The sequence below is a fragment of the Barbus barbus genome (genome assembly GCF_936440315.1).
Source record: "Barbus barbus genome assembly, chromosome: 33".
Lineage (NCBI taxonomy): Eukaryota > Metazoa > Chordata > Actinopteri > Cypriniformes > Cyprinidae > Barbus > Barbus barbus.
This window is the reverse complement of record NC_136761.1, coordinates 14,325,917-14,343,082: the sequence shown is the minus strand read 5'-3', so window position 1 is coordinate 14,343,082 and position 17,166 is coordinate 14,325,917. Positions and strand designations below refer to the sequence as shown.

At 37.1% G+C, this 17,166-nt stretch overlaps 1 protein-coding gene across 2 annotated transcripts in view; it reads right to left on the bottom strand.

The window, feature by feature from the left end:
- Positions 1-2,351: 2,351 nt before the first annotated feature.
- Positions 2,352-17,166, bottom strand: part of LOC306852984 (A disintegrin and metalloproteinase with thrombospondin motifs 2-like) — a 164,679-nt gene continuing 149,864 nt past the window's right edge. Inside the window, exons 10-22 of one of the 2 annotated variants that reach the window (XM_079390120.1) lie at positions 16,782-16,895; positions 16,540-16,685; positions 16,253-16,428; positions 13,604-13,737; positions 12,868-12,988; positions 11,852-11,932; positions 11,590-11,753; positions 11,332-11,497; positions 10,814-10,946; positions 10,203-10,410; positions 9,988-10,117; positions 8,455-8,544; positions 2,352-4,840 (exon numbers count right to left, since the gene is read on the bottom strand). In XM_079390120.1, coding sequence (XP_079246246.1) covers positions 3,747-4,840; positions 8,455-8,544; positions 9,988-10,117; positions 10,203-10,410; positions 10,814-10,946; positions 11,332-11,497; positions 11,590-11,753; positions 11,852-11,932; positions 12,868-12,988; positions 13,604-13,737; positions 16,253-16,428; positions 16,540-16,685; positions 16,782-16,895 — 2,757 coding nt within the window. In that variant the 3' untranslated portion in view covers positions 2,352-3,746. The remainder of the gene's footprint in view (positions 4,841-8,454; positions 8,545-9,987; positions 10,118-10,202; positions 10,411-10,813; positions 10,947-11,331; positions 11,498-11,589; positions 11,754-11,851; positions 11,933-12,867; positions 12,989-13,603; positions 13,738-16,252; positions 16,429-16,539; positions 16,686-16,781; positions 16,896-17,166) is intronic. The other variant, XM_079390121.1, reaches the window with a different exon arrangement.

Sequence of the window (17,166 nt, the reverse complement as noted above, 5' to 3'; positions counted from 1 at the left end):
TATATATATATATATATATATATATCTATATCGCTCATTTTTAAGAGTTAAAGTACGCGCTAGACGCATGCGCACTAATGCGCTAGACAGAGCGGCTCCATCTCTGTCCTTCGTGCTGAGAGGTGTCAGATTTCTACTGTTCAGTATTAGTAATTTCTCTCAGCACTTTCTCATCTATAATGGCACATTTGTTCTCCTATTTTCACTGTATTAATCATTGTGTTTAACATATTCATTGTGGAAATTACTGTTATTATATCTTACTCATATTCTTTTATTGTTATTTGTATTCTTATATTTTTATTTGTAGGAAACCACACACACATGCAGATCTTGTGGTGACAATAAATGGGTTAATCTCGCATAAGTCTTTAACCGGACGCTTCGTTTGTGGGTCTGTTACCAACCGGCAAATTCACTTTAAAGGAGAAGAGCTACCAGTAGCCACTCATTTTTACAATGAAGGAAAAACTAGGTCACGGAGAGCACATGGGGACAGGAAACAAAACAAAACAGGTCCAGGGGTGTCGGGAGTAAAAACTGCTATATTCATTATTACTTCCAACAACAAAACACCTCAATCGCTTAATCAGAGACATTCTTGACTTCCCCTGCACCGGAGTCGACACAATGGCGGACAGCTGACAGTTCACTCAGGGTGGGTCTAAGGTAAGACGGCCTTGTCTATCAACTATCATGAGAGCAGAACTTCGTCATTCTGACAGGAATCTCAGAACGGCCTGATTTGAGAAAGGGGATTTTAAAATAGCGATTTAAAAAAAAAAAAACACTGGGTGGATTTTTATCATTTAAGGATGGATGTGTACACACACCTCATTTACTGTATGTTCAAACAACTTAAGTGAATTTTGCATCCGATGACCCCTTTAACTTAAATATGCTTAAAGGGTTACTCCACCCCAAAATAAAAATGTTGTCATTAATCATATTGTTCTAAACCCGTAAAAGCTTTGTTCGTCTTCGGGAACACAATTTAAGATATTTTGGATGAAAACCGAGAGGCTTATGACTGTCCCATTGACTGCCAAGTAAATAACACTGTCAAGGCCCAGAAAAGTATGAAAGGCATCGTCAAAAAAAATAGTCCATCTGCCATCAGTGGTTCAATCTGAGCTCTATGAAGGGACAAGAATACTTTTTGTGCGCAAAGAAAATAAAAATAAATAATGACTTTATTCAACAATTTGTCTCATCTGAGTCACCAAAATGAAGATATTCTCCAAAATGGCGCTACTGTGAACGGAGTCAAAATGGCGCTACAGTGTGTTTGATTGAAAATCAGCCACCTGGAGTGTCTTTGATTGAAAATCAATTTGGCCAAGAGCTTTCTGTCTCCCAGCCATAATATCTTCCCATAATATCTTGTGAACAGTTCAAACTAGTATTTAACAATCTACTCCAGAATTATAGATCTGTATAGAGCAAAGAAATGTGATCAAAAAGTTGTTTAGTAGTTGATCTTTCATAGCTCAGTTTCATCAACTTTCAGTAATGAAACATCAATGTTTCTGCTATAATTCCTTATAAGATATAAAACACACAAATGAGACATCATTGACATATGCTCATAGAACAGCTCAGAATTAAATTGGAACTATTCATACTGAAATATATGAATTTTGTAGATGTTGGTAGACCCACTTTCGCCAAGTTTTGAGTTCTTCTGTAACTCTTTGGCAAACACGGGATATTAAAATGTTACGGGTGTATTTTTCTCAGCAGACTTAAGCAAACATTTCACATGATCTTTATCTCTCGTCTTTACCAACGGCAAACAAGTGAGAAGTTATTAATGAGATTTTATTTGTGATTCTTCTCCTGTTCCTCTGTTATTAATTCCTGAGTCTGTAACGAATGGATGTGAGACTTATGGTGACTGGTCCATCCACACTTTCACCTGCAGTGAGGATGAAAGCTAATTAAGAGGATGAAGTGAGGTGAGGAGCTCCAGCAGAGGTACAGCTCTAATTCCTTCTGTTCTAATTGGTCCAGCTCTTTTTCTGAGAAACCTTCAGGCAAAGATGTAAAATAATGAGAAGAGTGTGAGCATTTTTTCCAAGTCGTCGTCGTCTTTTTTTTTTTTTTTTTTAAGAATTTGTATGGTTAATTTACTTAAACAGCTGTAAAAGTTTGTCAAGCAGAATTATTCAACATGCGAGTTGCATTTTAAACATTTTAAAAGTGAACTATGCAAAGAAAAATAATTAATTGGTATATATAGTTTATATATACCAATAGATAAACTTAATCTGAAATGATCAAAATCTAAAAAGGTCTGTAAAAGCACAATAAAATGTATAAAATGAATGTAAAACTCTGAAACTCTTTTTGCAATATATAGAATTTATTTCTGTTTTTGACATTTTCTTCTGCTTTTTACATAATGATGGAGTCTTTGACATCTTTGGGTAAGGGTGTAAAGAATTCGTATAACAAGTCAAAATCTCACAAATAAAAATATATAGCATCTTGACCTGATCTGATAAAGTTTCAGCACAAGCTTGCATACCGGTGAATTATATTTCCTTTCACAAGCACAAAATTAACATCTGTATGCATGTAATATGGTGCATCCCTGAATTGTTCTTATCAAATGACTCATTAGTGTGACTGTGATATAGGTACATGTAAGAATATCAATGTCTTAACTGCATGTCATTACTGGCTATGCTCACACTTAACTCTGAATCGCTTCTCTGGGCTCATTTTTTAGTATATTTGCATTACCACCACAGGTTACATTTTTAACTCTGTAAAATTATTAGACATTTTTATGATAAAATGTACAGCTGAAACTCACTGTAGCCAACATGTACATTTCAGACTGGTGCCAACTAATTTATTTATTTATTGTTAGCTAATTTACCCATAATACAGTATGTGCCTATCGTCTGTATCTGTCATTGAGCATATTTGGGCAAAAACATGTTGAGAAGCATAGATTTGTGCAAATGATAATTTGCCTAACACTCTTTCTATGATTTTTAGATCACCCAAACATGAAATTTCTATCATCATTCACTCACACTCTTGTTGACTTCCTTTTCTTTTTCACGCTGCTTTTTTCCATTCAATGAAAGGGGATGGGGACAAGAAGCAGTCAAGCTTTCAAAATAGACAAAACAGAACCATAAAAGTACCATAAAAATCTTAATGAACCGTGCTTGAATTTCTTGGAATGTGAAAGATATTAAAGATTTATGATTTATTTATGATACTGTTTGTGAAAAGCTACTTGTTTTTGGCACAATACCACATGGCTTCAGAAGACTTTGGAAGATGATTTGTTTGATGCTTTATTGTCATCTTTGGAACTTCATAGCTCCTCACTACCATTCTCTTACTGTATGTAATATGGAAAATGAAAAAAAAAATCTCTGTTTCATGATGGGAAGAAACTCATACAGGTTTGGAAAGACATGAGGTTGCATAAATGACAGAATTTCCATTTTTGGCTGAACTAATCCTTTAAAATTATCACTTAGAAGATCCTTCAGTGAAACCTCCAAAAGGGACACTGTTGAGGTTCAAAGCAGCTGTGCAAACACTTGCTAGTGGTTTTGTTCCACAAAGATCAGTTTACCATGTTATTAAAAGAGGGGAAAGCATCAGTTCACTTCAATATTTTGGCCATTTTCCAGTTCTTGACCCAAGCACCAAAATAAAGTCTAGATTCAGAAGTTGCATTTGGCAGCTGTATCTCTATAAGAGAAACTGGACAGGGGTCAAATCCCCTGTGCTCTTTTCATCCGTCTCAAAAAGTTTCGCTTCTCCTCAAGCAGTTCCTGGATGCGCTTATTCCGTGTTTTCTCACGCAGAAACACACGTCCTCTCCTGGGGATGATGTTATTAGCAGGAAACTCATTGTCCAGTGGGATTATTCGATGCGGTATATCAATAGCATTGCTCTCACTCACTTCTTCCACATTGTTTGGCTGTCCGCTCGTCTTCTCTGTGCCAGATGCTGTTGTACTGGACAGTGGTGTACTGGAAGTTGTAGATATAGATGATGGTACCAGGGGAGCAGGTTCTTCAGTGTTTGTTAGTACCTCTGATATAGATGTCACTGGGATGCTGACGTCCATACTGACTGAGGTTGTCAATTCACTTTCATTCACACCATACACTGTTGTTGACTGCAATATCGCACTACTGTCCACATCTGGTGCACCACTACTCCCATCAAACTCTTTAAACTGGACGGTGGTGCTGGGAATGAGAGCTCCATTATTCAGATCACTGAAAATGACTGGGAAAACAGTGCTAACAGGTAATTCGGTGCTGTTTGCCACGTCATCTGCAGGTGCAAATGTGATCCTTGTTGCTGCAGAAACAATGCTAACAGGTAATTCGGTCAAGTTCGCAACATCATTTCCAGGTGCAGATGTGATCCTACTTGGTGGTGTAATGGCAAAGGATGTGTTCTGTTCTGGAGTAGCATGCTTATAGATAGGAGTTGTAGTATGTGGATAAAAGGGCATTGTTGTATATTTGTGAGTATCAGAAGACGTTGCTGAACTTGTATATAACCAAGGTGTGCTCACAAATGTTGCACTTTTCCCTTCTGTCGTCGACAAAAAGCCTGCTGTGGAGGTCCACTCGGTGGTGGACTTTGTGAGTGTGGGACTTTGGGTTGTGGTGGATTGTTCATTGGTGGTGTTTTTCGATTTGGATGGTGGCTTACTTGTGGTCACAGTGGTCTTTATGGAATTGCCAACCTTGCAGGACTTGCAGCACATGCGCTGGAAGCCCGGCATAGAGCAATACTGCTGCAGCACCTCCATGCGACAGAATGTAGAACGGTCTCCGTGACAACGCACTGCAAAACAAGAGAGGGACATAAGACATGCATGTACACTGAAACTAAAGTCAAATATATGTTTTAACATCACTGCGACAAGCTAAATAAATTTATTTACATGATCATAACAAAATTATGATCAAGATCAAGTAGAAAAAACTGGACCAAGTCTCCCTATTAAACGGTTGCTTATTATCATGCCTATTATTAACATGTTGGCTGTTTAGTACTTATAAAGAACATATTCTGCATGACCATACTCTACATCCTTTATCCTGCCCAATACCTAAACTTAACAACTACCTTACTGACTATTAACAAGCAGCAAATTAGGAGTTTATTGTGGCAAAAGTCATAGTTAAAGGTTTGTTAATAGCGAGAATTGGACCTTGAAATAAAGTGACTAAAAAAAAAACTTATGGTAACAATCATGTTACCATTTTTACAATCTATGATAAATATGTATAAAGAAGAGCTTAATAAGGATATATGCAGCTAACTGGATATTTGTCTTCTAAACTTTTCATGCTTTTAACAAGTTTGTTTGAGTAAGAAATAAGCACAAATTGAAAAAAGAGAAGCAATAGTTGAAGCAAAGGAAGAAACAGAGTTATGAACTGACCATTAGGCAAGTCTGCAAAGACATGCATACAGATGCATACTAGAGAACTAAACATGTTAGAATGAATTAGAATGAAACACACAGCTTTCTTTTGTCTTCCTTGTGAATGTGGTTATTTATGGACTATAACTGTGGTTATATGTCCTGAATATGGATTATATTTATTTATATACTCGTTAGTTAAAACATTTTGCAAGATCCTCCAAAAATTGGTGATCGTCAAAAGGCTTTTCAATGGCTGGCAGCTGAGAGCAGGGTATATCTGCATATATCAATATGATGCAGATATATACATAAGACAATTTAATGACAGCTTAGGAGACATTCACAAAGTTGCAAAAACACCTATTTTGCACAACTTTCACAGAAAATTTGGTAAAACTGAAAAATTGTTCATTGCACTACAAAAACCCATTATTCTGTAAATACATGACAAATATCAGTGTTTTTGCTTGACCCTGATTCACTATGATAAGCCTTATATTTGTAGCATAAGAATAAAACAACTGCAAATTAACCTGCAATTCTACCACAGATTGTGAAAGAGAGGCCAAAGTTCTGTAGTACACCTTTAAGGTAACTGGAAAAAAAATCCCACTCTTCACAGAGAAAGCAGAAAGCAGAGCGACAACACAGTCAGGAAAAAGCAATTAGATTTGTTTTCTTTTTTCCATTTTTATAACACTTTTTTTTATTCCTACTTTTGCAGTTGATCATGACAGAAACTGAAACAATGAAATGCACTCCCACCCCCATTTAAACATACAGATAGAGTTGTCTTCTTCAGAAAAATAAATAATCAACTGTATTGAAAGGTACAAGTTCACAGTAACTTTGGTTAAACACTTTACTTTGAGAACAATTAATCCATTGGTAATTCAGATGAACAGGTAAATAAATAAATATGTCATTGGTTAAATAAAATACAGGATTTCCATGATGATGTAAAAACTGGCATGGCACATACAAGTGTCATATATTAAACATTTACAAAACATTAATAAAGTTTCCCTGATAAATCAAAGTGCATATAGACGCAGTGCACGTAAGTCCATCTGAATGTTCCCCAGACATTTTTCCCCACAACAGCCAGCCAAGACGCAGTTAGGCCAGTGAAGTAACATGACAGTTACTCATAGTATATAATAGTAGCATTTTTTTTCTTATAAGGAGATAACAGTCATAAATGTTATTAAATACAGTAAACACCAATGTTTATTTACAGTATCTCACTGCAAGGTCTGGCTTTTCCTAGTGTTTTCTCCACAACTTTGAGCATGAAAATTCGGATAGCTCGCTACATAGTCACAACAGAAATGTGTTTCACGATACAATGACACGTCTGAAGTGATAAAGAGATGTCGAGTGTAGGTTTCCACTAAAACGCTCTCCATATCCAATGAGTTAGCCACTGTTTTCGGATGTGTGATGATTGGTTGATTAGTTGGTTCTATTTCAGGTTTTGTTTGAAGCTGCCTCTGGTTTCTGTGCGCTAAGCCATCACTTTCACAGATAAATGCCGATACATTCAAACATAATGTAAGGCATTGTTCTTACGCTCTATGTCCCCCCGTCCCCCCATCCCGAAAAGAGTGCGCTTGGATGTGGATGAAAGTTCATGAGGTATATTTATGTGTCATCTTTTGTATGGCCACTGTTAGCCGTCGTTAAAAACGCATGCTGGCAGACATGCACGCACGCACACGTGTGTCGGAAACCCTCGCACATACGAAGGCATGAAGAAAACGCATGTCACTCATCACCACGTGGAGATATTTAATGTGCATGAATCTCTCTCGTTCAGCATGAATCCAATAAAATGAAACCACTTCTCTTGAAAAGAAAAAAATAACGGAGAGGCCACTGGCTGAGCGAGTCCTGCATAATATAGGTCTTCCCCTTCCCCCGAAACACTTAACTTCTGTTATTAAATAGCAATAGATCTGTATTTATGTAAAATCAATAAAAAAATACACGTAACAGTCAAGAATTAAAGCGATCAATAGCAGTCAAAATGTTAGGCTAATAAGCTACAGCTTATTCATGGTAAAACAAATTATTAATATTTCATTAATATTATTGGTACCCATATAGATTTATATTCATATATAAATACAAATATATTTATATGTTTGTTTAAAGTCTGCAAGCACAAATAAGCTGCATTTATTGAATTTGTTAACAGTCAAAGAGAGGATGGAGGATGAGGTGGTTATGGCATTCGAACGTGTGTAGTAAAGCGACCCTGTTTAGCAAGTTCCACTTCATGTTCACCATCGGCCACCAACACGTACAATGGCGGTTCAACAGTACATCCCATGTTAACATCTTAACTTGTTAGCTTGAGAGTTTGTTTTTGTCCCATCAGTTTTCCAGAATGAACTAGGATGTGGAATGAGCACTTAGCAAAGATTTCCTCATTGTGACAAGTTCACATTCACAATAAAGCTTTAGTTTTTTTTTGTCTTTTTTAATCTTTTAGCCACTTTTCATGTTTATTTTTTCCCCTTCACACCTGCAGCTCAGGCGGCGCCTCTGTAAAACGGCATCTGCCTTGAGAGCATGAGCCATATGGAAACAGCTTGCAGAGGGCAGTGATTCAAACAAACGCATCGCCCCCTGCGGAAACCTCAGCGCAATCATTAGCTCCGCAAGCTGCCCGTCCAGTCACAAAGCCCCTCCTTTAACAAACATCCCCCAAATTTTTTACATGTTTTGTTTTGTCAACAATTTCTTACTGGCCAGCGTTCACAACACAGAGCTCCACAAAGGAGAGAGAGAGAGAGAGAGCGAGAGACAGAGAGAGAGAGAAACAGAGAAACCTCCCCCTATCGGAAACGCCCCATAAAAGAGGACTACCACCCAGGAAAAAGAAGCGTGCAAGCCTCCGAAGAGGGAGGCAGTCAGGGGAGTTTGCCTTGTAAAGCCAGGCAGAGAGACAGAGGGAAGGTCCAGCTGAGAGAGGTGAGACAGCGCAGCGCCACAACGTGGCTGGAGAGAGACGCTTTACTTGACATCCTCTGCACGGGGTATTTGGGGTCGTGACGCGACAACCACTGTATCAGGAAGTTGCCGTGCTTGTTGAAGTCGGAAGTGCTCCCTGTCGCATATGGGAGAGGGATTGGGAAGGAGAAAGCCCGGCAGACAAAGAGAAAGCGAGAGAAAGAAAGAAAAAAATGCCATCAACTATATTAGTGTGTTCATTCGTCTTAAGAATTAGTCTGTTATTTCTGCATAAACTAGTACAGATAATACAACTTTCATTAATAACATTAATAAGCATGCTGTACATGTGTACATTCAAATAATCCCAATTCACCATACTTCATATATGAATAGTTGGCTTCATATATATTGGTCTTCATCAACATGAAATGAAAATCGATATCTAGGACTTCTAACTAGCACTTGGAAGATGACGCTAAAGATGACATATAAAAAATGCAATCCCGCACACTATCAGTCCATGCTAAACCGAAATGACCGAAACGTTGCTCTTACTTGTAATAATAAATTTCTATATTTAGCATGGACTGATAGTGTGCGGGATTGCATTTTTTATACTTTGGATTCGACAGTGTTGTTGGACTATTTTTCCTATCTTTTTCTCAGGTGTGCTGAGTTTGTGTTGTTTGACTAAAGATAACACAGAAAGCTAGTATTGCATATTATTGTTAATTGTTTACTAATCTAGTTAATGTTAGAGGGTTCTAGTTCATTGTTGGGGTCCGTGAGTTTTTTTTTTAAAGAATTTAACACCTTTATTCAGCAAAATGCATTAAATTGATCAAAACTAGCAGTAGAGACATTTATGATGTTACAAAAAATACTGAATAAATATTAAGAAGCACAGCAGTTTTCAACAACCCTCATCAAACAAGAAGTGTTTCATGAGCACCAAACCATCATATTAGACAGTGATAACTGGAGTAATGGCTGCTGAAAATTCAGCTCGGCATCACAGGAATAAATTACGTTTCAAAATATATTCAAATTGAAAATTGTTATTTTTAATTGTAATAAAAAATTCACAATATTACTGTTTTACTGTATTTTTGATCAATTAAATACATCTTGGATGAGTATAAGAGAGACTTCTTTCAAAAATATTTAAATAATGAAAAATCTTAGCAAAAATTTATATATGGTGTAAAATACTGTTTAGTGGTATTTCATATTAGATAATGTACATATCCTTATTGTAAGGTGTAACCAGTTAGATACACCCTTATCTTAGAAAGATGTATTAACCCTTTCCCACCAACAATCTGAATCCATTTTTGTATGTTACGGCCACCTTTAACGATTCAACCAATTCTTAATGGCTCTCAATATATATATATATATATATATATATATATATATATATATAATTTTTTTTTTTTTTTTTTTTTTTGCTACACTCAGAAATATGTCAATTTTAAATAGGCTGCAAACAGCACTTCATGTTGACTTAAATTCTGTTTGACATTTCAGGTTGTTATTTTAGCTTTAAAGAAAATGACTGAAAATGGCACACATGAGCACATAATCAAATACGCACTTGGGCAGGGATCCATTCTGCAGGGTCTCAGTGCAGTTGGTTTGGAGTCAAGACAGAGTCCAATGGTGTTGTCACGTGTATGACAATGCACCTGCCTCTCCTGTGTACCATTACCACACGTCACTGAGCACTACAACAGCATACACAAACAAACAAACATTCATTATTTTCTATCAGACCTATACTGATGGAAACACAGCGTGTCAGATACGTACCTGTGACCAGGGGCCCAGCCTCCACTCAGCAGGGCACAGGTTGCGATTGCAGTCTCTGCGGGACTCTGGGCGCTCGTCGCTGCAGTAACGGCTGCGGATGGATTTGAACTTGCCGTCGGCCAGAGGTTGGACGCAGCGTACGAAGCGTGTCTGAGTTCCCGTCTTCCCACAAGACTTACTGCATTCAACCCACTCTCCAGCCACCCAGCTAAACACATAGAAACAAACACAACAGTCAAAGTTTATCCAGAAAAACAGGAGTCAAAGTGTCAGGTGTGATGCAAAGGTACAACAGTGTCACACTGACATCTACTGGAGATAGACTATAGTTGCAGAAAACCAGGTCACTTAATGTAGTGCTAGGAAGTTTTTTGCGTCACAAGTTATTTATGTATTACTGTATATTTAAATCTATTAACTACATATTCATTTTTATAAAATAATAAAAGACATTATTACACGACATTGTAATGTTTTAAATAGTACTGTTTTAGATAATAGTTCATAAAGTAAAAATAAAGAATCACTTGTGTCTTGCCCCCAAAACTGAAAATGTGAATTAAAACTAATAATAATAATATCCTTCTAACTCATTTGGCACACACACTCACATGGGCTGAGCACACTCTCTCAAGTAACAGTCTCTAATCACCGGCGGAGGCTGCTTGATTTTCTCACAGAATCTGCGATGAACCATCCTCATCTCTGCATTCTTACGGCAGCCATAACGCGTCATCTGAATACCTGTCCATAATGAAATACTTATGAGCATGAAAAAAAATACAAAAAACACAATACAAGTCTATAATAATCAAAATAATGTAAACTAACATTCTATTGGACGAAGTATTGTCAGAGCTCAATAAAGTTCAGCACTTCCACTTCTGTCATCCTAAAGTAACGCCCACATGTCATCACTGAGGCGTCACTTCACTATTATCAGTATCGCCTCCTTTTAGTCACTTATGAGAGCTTGATAGTATAGTAGACAGCAGCAATTTCTGAGATAAGATTGGCCAGTAATGTTTTAAGGCAGGACTTAGCAAAGGATCTGTTATAGTAGAAACTTAGCTGTCTCTATCTATAATAAACAACTCTCCAACAAAGGATTGTGGTTACAGTGAACTACCTCCTCCACAGGTCTTGGAACAATGTGTCCATCTCTTCACCACCCAGGAATATGGCACCGCATTATCAGGGACCATGTTGTTCTCATTGGCACCATCGCTCAGTCTGTCATTGTCAGTGATGTATTTGATCGACACCTTCACCTTGGCCGATCCATGCATTCGGATCTAGTAACCAATTACACCATTAAAGACAATCATTTAAGACAAGTTGTGTGTCCACTCACGCGTGTGTGTGTGTGTGTATCCCAAGAGATTACCATGACAACTACGTCGTTTTTCAAGGGGCCGCTGGTTTGAATGGTGTCCTTGTTGTTTTTATTTTCATACTCCCATTCCAGACCTTTTTCAATAACTGAGCGTGTCTCTGGGTAGTCTCCATGTGCGTTGAGAAAGAAATCACCTGATGCTTTATTCCTGACAGCTATTCAGCGACAAAAAAAAATGGAGCGAGAGAGAGCTGCAATCAAACAGGCATTGTGCTTAATGTATGAAAAACTGCAGGAAATGATCAGGCTTTACCTAAAATGTGAGTAGTCCCATTAAGTTCCTGAATGAAGAGATGTCTTGCCCCTCTGGGAACTTCAAGCACTTTAATGACACCTAAACCAAAACATTTCCAAATCACTATTACTTCACTCCAATAATTTAATAATAGTGCTGTCAAACGATTAATCGCATCCAAAATAAAAGTTTTTGTTTACATAATAAATATACACAGTTCACACACATATATATTATGTATATATAAATACACACACACACACACATACAGTATATATTTAAAAAATATTTTCATGTATTTACATGTGTATATTTATATTAATATAATTTATATTATATATAAATCATATTAATATAAATATAATTATAAACAACATAAATATGCTGTTTATAATTATATTTAATATATAAACAACATATTTTTCTTAAATATATACATGTATGTATTTATATATACATCATAAATATACACAGCACACAAACATATATTATGCAAACAAAAACTTTTATTTTGGATGCAATTAATCGCGATTAATCGTTCAATAAACATAAAAAAGTGATTACAGAAACAGCTTTCCGAAACTTTCTAATACCATTAAATATGAACTGTCTTTATGTATTATTTTATTAAATTGTAGAGCTTGTTTTGTTTGTTAAATGGAGAGCAAATGTGTTTTTAAAAAGATAAACTTTGAAACAGAAAGTTTTACTGAAATCACATGACTCTTGCCAGTGTGATACAAACTTCACAAAGCAGTGTTTCAAAAGCATCCATCACTACTTTTCAGTATTAAATTAAGGATATTTGAAACCCATTTTTGTTTCTTGTATTTTTTCACTGATCTTGCAAGTTGCACTGTGTTACAGGATTGCCTTTGCAAAGAATTTGGCCAAAAGAATGTATCTTATGAGGCATTATAATTCTACCTATGTTTGGAAAAAGCCATTGTGTCTGGACTGAGCCTGTAATGCCTTAAAATGCTACCTAGGTTTTGGAACAGAGCCTACATGAGTGCTGTGGAGATATACAGTACCTTTCTTCTCTACAAAGGTGAAGTTAAACTTGTGAGTCTTGCACTTGGTTCCATCTCCCCCGCAGACGCCGCACTTATCTTCCTGTAGACCTGATCCAACCACATTATCACAGCCCACTTTCTGAAGGGAGAGAGACATCATGAGCAACAAGCCACTGAACACAAACATTTACAAGTGGTACACGCTAGAGGTCTTCATGGAGAACCCGAGGACCCGGTATCCGACCCGGGACCATACGTGTGAGAGAGAGTTCGGGCCTATATCTTTAATGGTCAGCCGGGTCCGGGTCGGGTCCCAATCTATTACTTCGGGTCCCGGGGCTTTTTAACTTTGTGTGTAATACTCGCAAGTCGATCAGAGAACACCGCACCCGCCAGAGATCAGCTTCAGTCAGCATGCGTGTGTATAACTTGTAGTTTGTAAAATTAGGATGAGAAAAATGTGAGCGGGAAATAACGTGAAAAAAAAACTTTTTTCTTTATTACAACCAACAAAAAGTACTATTATTGTAGTTCAAAAGGGTAGAAGTTGACTCGAGATGAAAAAAAAACTGCGAAGTTGCATTAGTCATCCGTCTCTGTGACAGCAAGTAGACTTTTAAAGATGGAATAATGAGTGGATTAAGAAGGCTCTTTCAGACGGCAAGAGAGAGGAACAGCTTAACATGAATGTTCGGGTACGGGTACGAATTTTTGGACCCGTGAAGACCTCTAGTAGCTACACACAGCTATTCACCTCACAGTCTCCGGCCGCACACACACTGTAGGGATCTTTGTAGGAGCAGCGTGTTCCAGGTTCCACCTGAGTCTGCATGTTGACTACAGCTCTCGTCTCTTTGGATTGACAGTACAATTTGCAGCGTTGCTTAGCTATGGAAAACAAGACAAGAGAGATCCTTGAGGGATGAATCTAGATGAAGTGCATATTTATAAGGATTATCTTGAATTCTAAAAAATTAAAAAAAAATAAGAATCTAATTCTAAGACAAAGTCAAACAAAATAAATGTTGATAATATACAATTTAAATTTACAAAATGCTTTAAAAATATTGCACATCTATTAGGCTACATCTTTGTCCACCAGAGGATATGGTAAATGTCTCTTGATAGTCAAAGTATTGTACATTAGTGAAGTGACATTCAGCCAAGTATGGTGACCCATACTCGGAATTCGTGCTCTGCATTTAACCCATCCAAAGTGCACACACACAGCAGTGAACACACACACACCGTGAACACACAACCGGAGCAGTGGGCAGCCATTTTATGCTGCAGCGCCCGGGGAGCAGTTGGGGGTTCGGTGCCTTGCTCAAGGGCACCTCAGTCGTGGTATTGAGGGTGGAGAGAGCGCTGGACATTCACTCCCCCCACCTACAATTCCTGCCGGCCCGAGACTCGAACCCGCAACCTTTGGATTACAAGTCCGACTCTCTAACCATTAGGCCACGACTTCCATTACATGACCCCCAAACAGTTTCCCAGGTAATCCAAAAACTGGACGCTTCTGTTCCAGAAGAACATTCTAATAAGTCCAGCTCATTTTTTCATAAAGACCAAAATTTTCCACCAACAATGTGATGCCTGTTGAATGTCCCAGAAATTTAAAAGCATTTAATTTCACTCTGTGTGGAAAAAGTACAAGTAAAACAAGTACTTTATTCCCCACCATAAAAGCAAACCCACACAAATCAAATCAAGACCAACAGAGAACAGTTCTCCAGAGAGTAAAATGTAAAAAACATCATGTAAAAATGATCTCATCTGATCAAAGGTATCCAAGCCCATTTTATGAACCACAAACATTCTCTGAATTATTCTGCAGTTCAGTCTTAATTGACATGACAGCAAAAAAAAGGCTCAAAAAGGCTCTTTATATGAGAATTACTTTGTATGTGCCTTTGTTGATCGTAAGACTAAGACAGATGTCAACAGCACTAATGCCTCAGAAGGGATTTCATGTTTTAAGTGATGTCATGAATAGTGTAGAAGTACATGTGGAAAAAAGAGGGGGGTTTTGAATGAAATCATATTTTCATGTGTACCCACTGTATAAGTGAGAACAGCTGTGCAGAGAAGATCAGTCTGGTTACAGGCCTGGCTGACAAACTTGATTGTGCAGGACAGGAGTGGGAAACAATCTAAAGTAAGCTTTGAATAAATTGTAAATCATTTAAAATAATTGAATAAAATAAATACTTTAAAATTAAAATTCATTGTATTAATTTAAATACACTTTACATGTAAAAACAAAGTCAAATATTCTGCTGCACTGATATTTAAGATTTTTTTGGTATTTGCCGAATTGCTGGCAAAATACGGTAAAGAGTGAAAAGTATGTTGTCCAGTACTGTGAAATATTGCAAGCCAAACTTGAACAAATTATAGTAGGGCCATGGCTCAAAATGTCTAAACTACAATGTCATGATGCTGATAAATGAATCTGAGGACTTTTAAATGAGCTGTGTTGGGAAGGTTACTTTGGAAATGCAATAGGTTACAGATTACAAGTTATACCTATTTAAAAATGTAATAAGTAGTGTAACTACTTCAGTTAGTAATGTGATTACTTTTTGATTACTTTTCTTAATTTCTAACGAATGTTTTCAACTATTAATCATTTTCAAACATTTAAAGCAGGCTGGGTTAACCTTACAGTAGTACTCAACTATGATTACTGTCAGATTTTCAAAATCTTTCTTTACTTGAATTAAGATTACAATAATTTTATTTTTAAAGCACAGCCACCACAAAATCAGACTTTAACACGTTAAAGTTGTTAGTTTTTTTTTTAACACACTTTTTACTTTGAGATAATTTTGAGGTTGAATACAGTTTTAAAATCATAACAAGAAACCGTTTAATAGCTATGATGCTGTTTTTGAAATCAAATCTTTGCAGAGCTGTGACAGGAAACACTGGAATCTAACAATGCCTTGAAAAAGGTTAATCTTAAAAAGTAAAGCATATACATAATACAGTTATTGAATATCTAATATGTGTCCTATTCTGTGTCCTAAACCCCTGAAACATTGGTGTCTCATATTTTAAAGTCAATGCAATATAAAAAATATGTGTGTGAAAATATTCAGATGTAACCCCCTTTGTAATCGTCAACGTTTTCACAAGTAACTGTAATTTAATTACACATTTTTCTCAGTAACTGTAACAGATTACAGTTACATTCATTTTGTAATTCAATTACATAATTCTGTTACATGTAACTAGTTACTCCACAAACCTGCTAACTAGATGAGGTTGGGGTCACATTTGCATCTGCAAATTGTTTACATTATATTAAAAAAATAAATAAAAATTGGTGTGTTTTTTGCAGATGAAATGCTGTTTTCAACTCAGTGTGGTCCATGAAATCTGCTGTATTACTTACGGTCGGGGTGTTCATAAGGCAGCCAGTGGTGCCAGGTATTCTGGTACTCCAACTTGTTGTCCATCATGCTACATTGCTCGGCTCTGTAGTCGTGGTACGGGTCCACACACTGATGTGCATTGCAAATCTGAAACTGATAGCTTGGGCCGGAGCAAATACGTCCACCGTTAGCTGGACTGGAGGACGTTAACAGAAATGGAAAAAAATGAGCTATATATGAAAAAAATGGACCAACAGATATATAGACAGATAGAGCTCTGAATAAACAGACAGATAGGTATACACACCATGGATCATCACAAGCTCGGGTGCGAAACTGTAGTCCCCTTCCACAGGGGTGAGAGCAGGCGCCAAACTCACTCCACATCCCCCAGTTGCCATCTTTTTTTATGATGTCTGGAGTCAACTGCATACAGTGGCCTTTAAAACAGTGCTGAGAGAGGAAGAGAGCAGGGCAAACACATAAACACAGAGGAAACAAGTGAGTCTAACACCTCAGGATGGATCTGCATGAAAGGCTGAGTGGTACCTTCTCATCACCGCATTTAGTGCCATCAATGGGCGGACCTTTTTTGGTCTTGCAGAAGAAAGGGTTGTCTGGGTGAGAACACCAAAGCTGCTTACATGGGTCAAAGGGGCGATACTGAGAAACAAAGTAACAGAGAGAAGAAATATCACTCTCAAACTCACACATACTCTGAATGAGAGAAATCTTACGACAAGACGCATCTGGTCCGATAGTAACAAGGCTAGGATCAAACTGAAGGACATCATTTGGGGTAAATATAGTAAACTGTTCATTACAAAGACAAAATGATGTACAAATACCACTATTAAAATAGCCCTGTAAATTTCTAATAATTGAAAAAGTCCATTAAACAGACACTTTTTAATAAATTGTTACTATAATAATA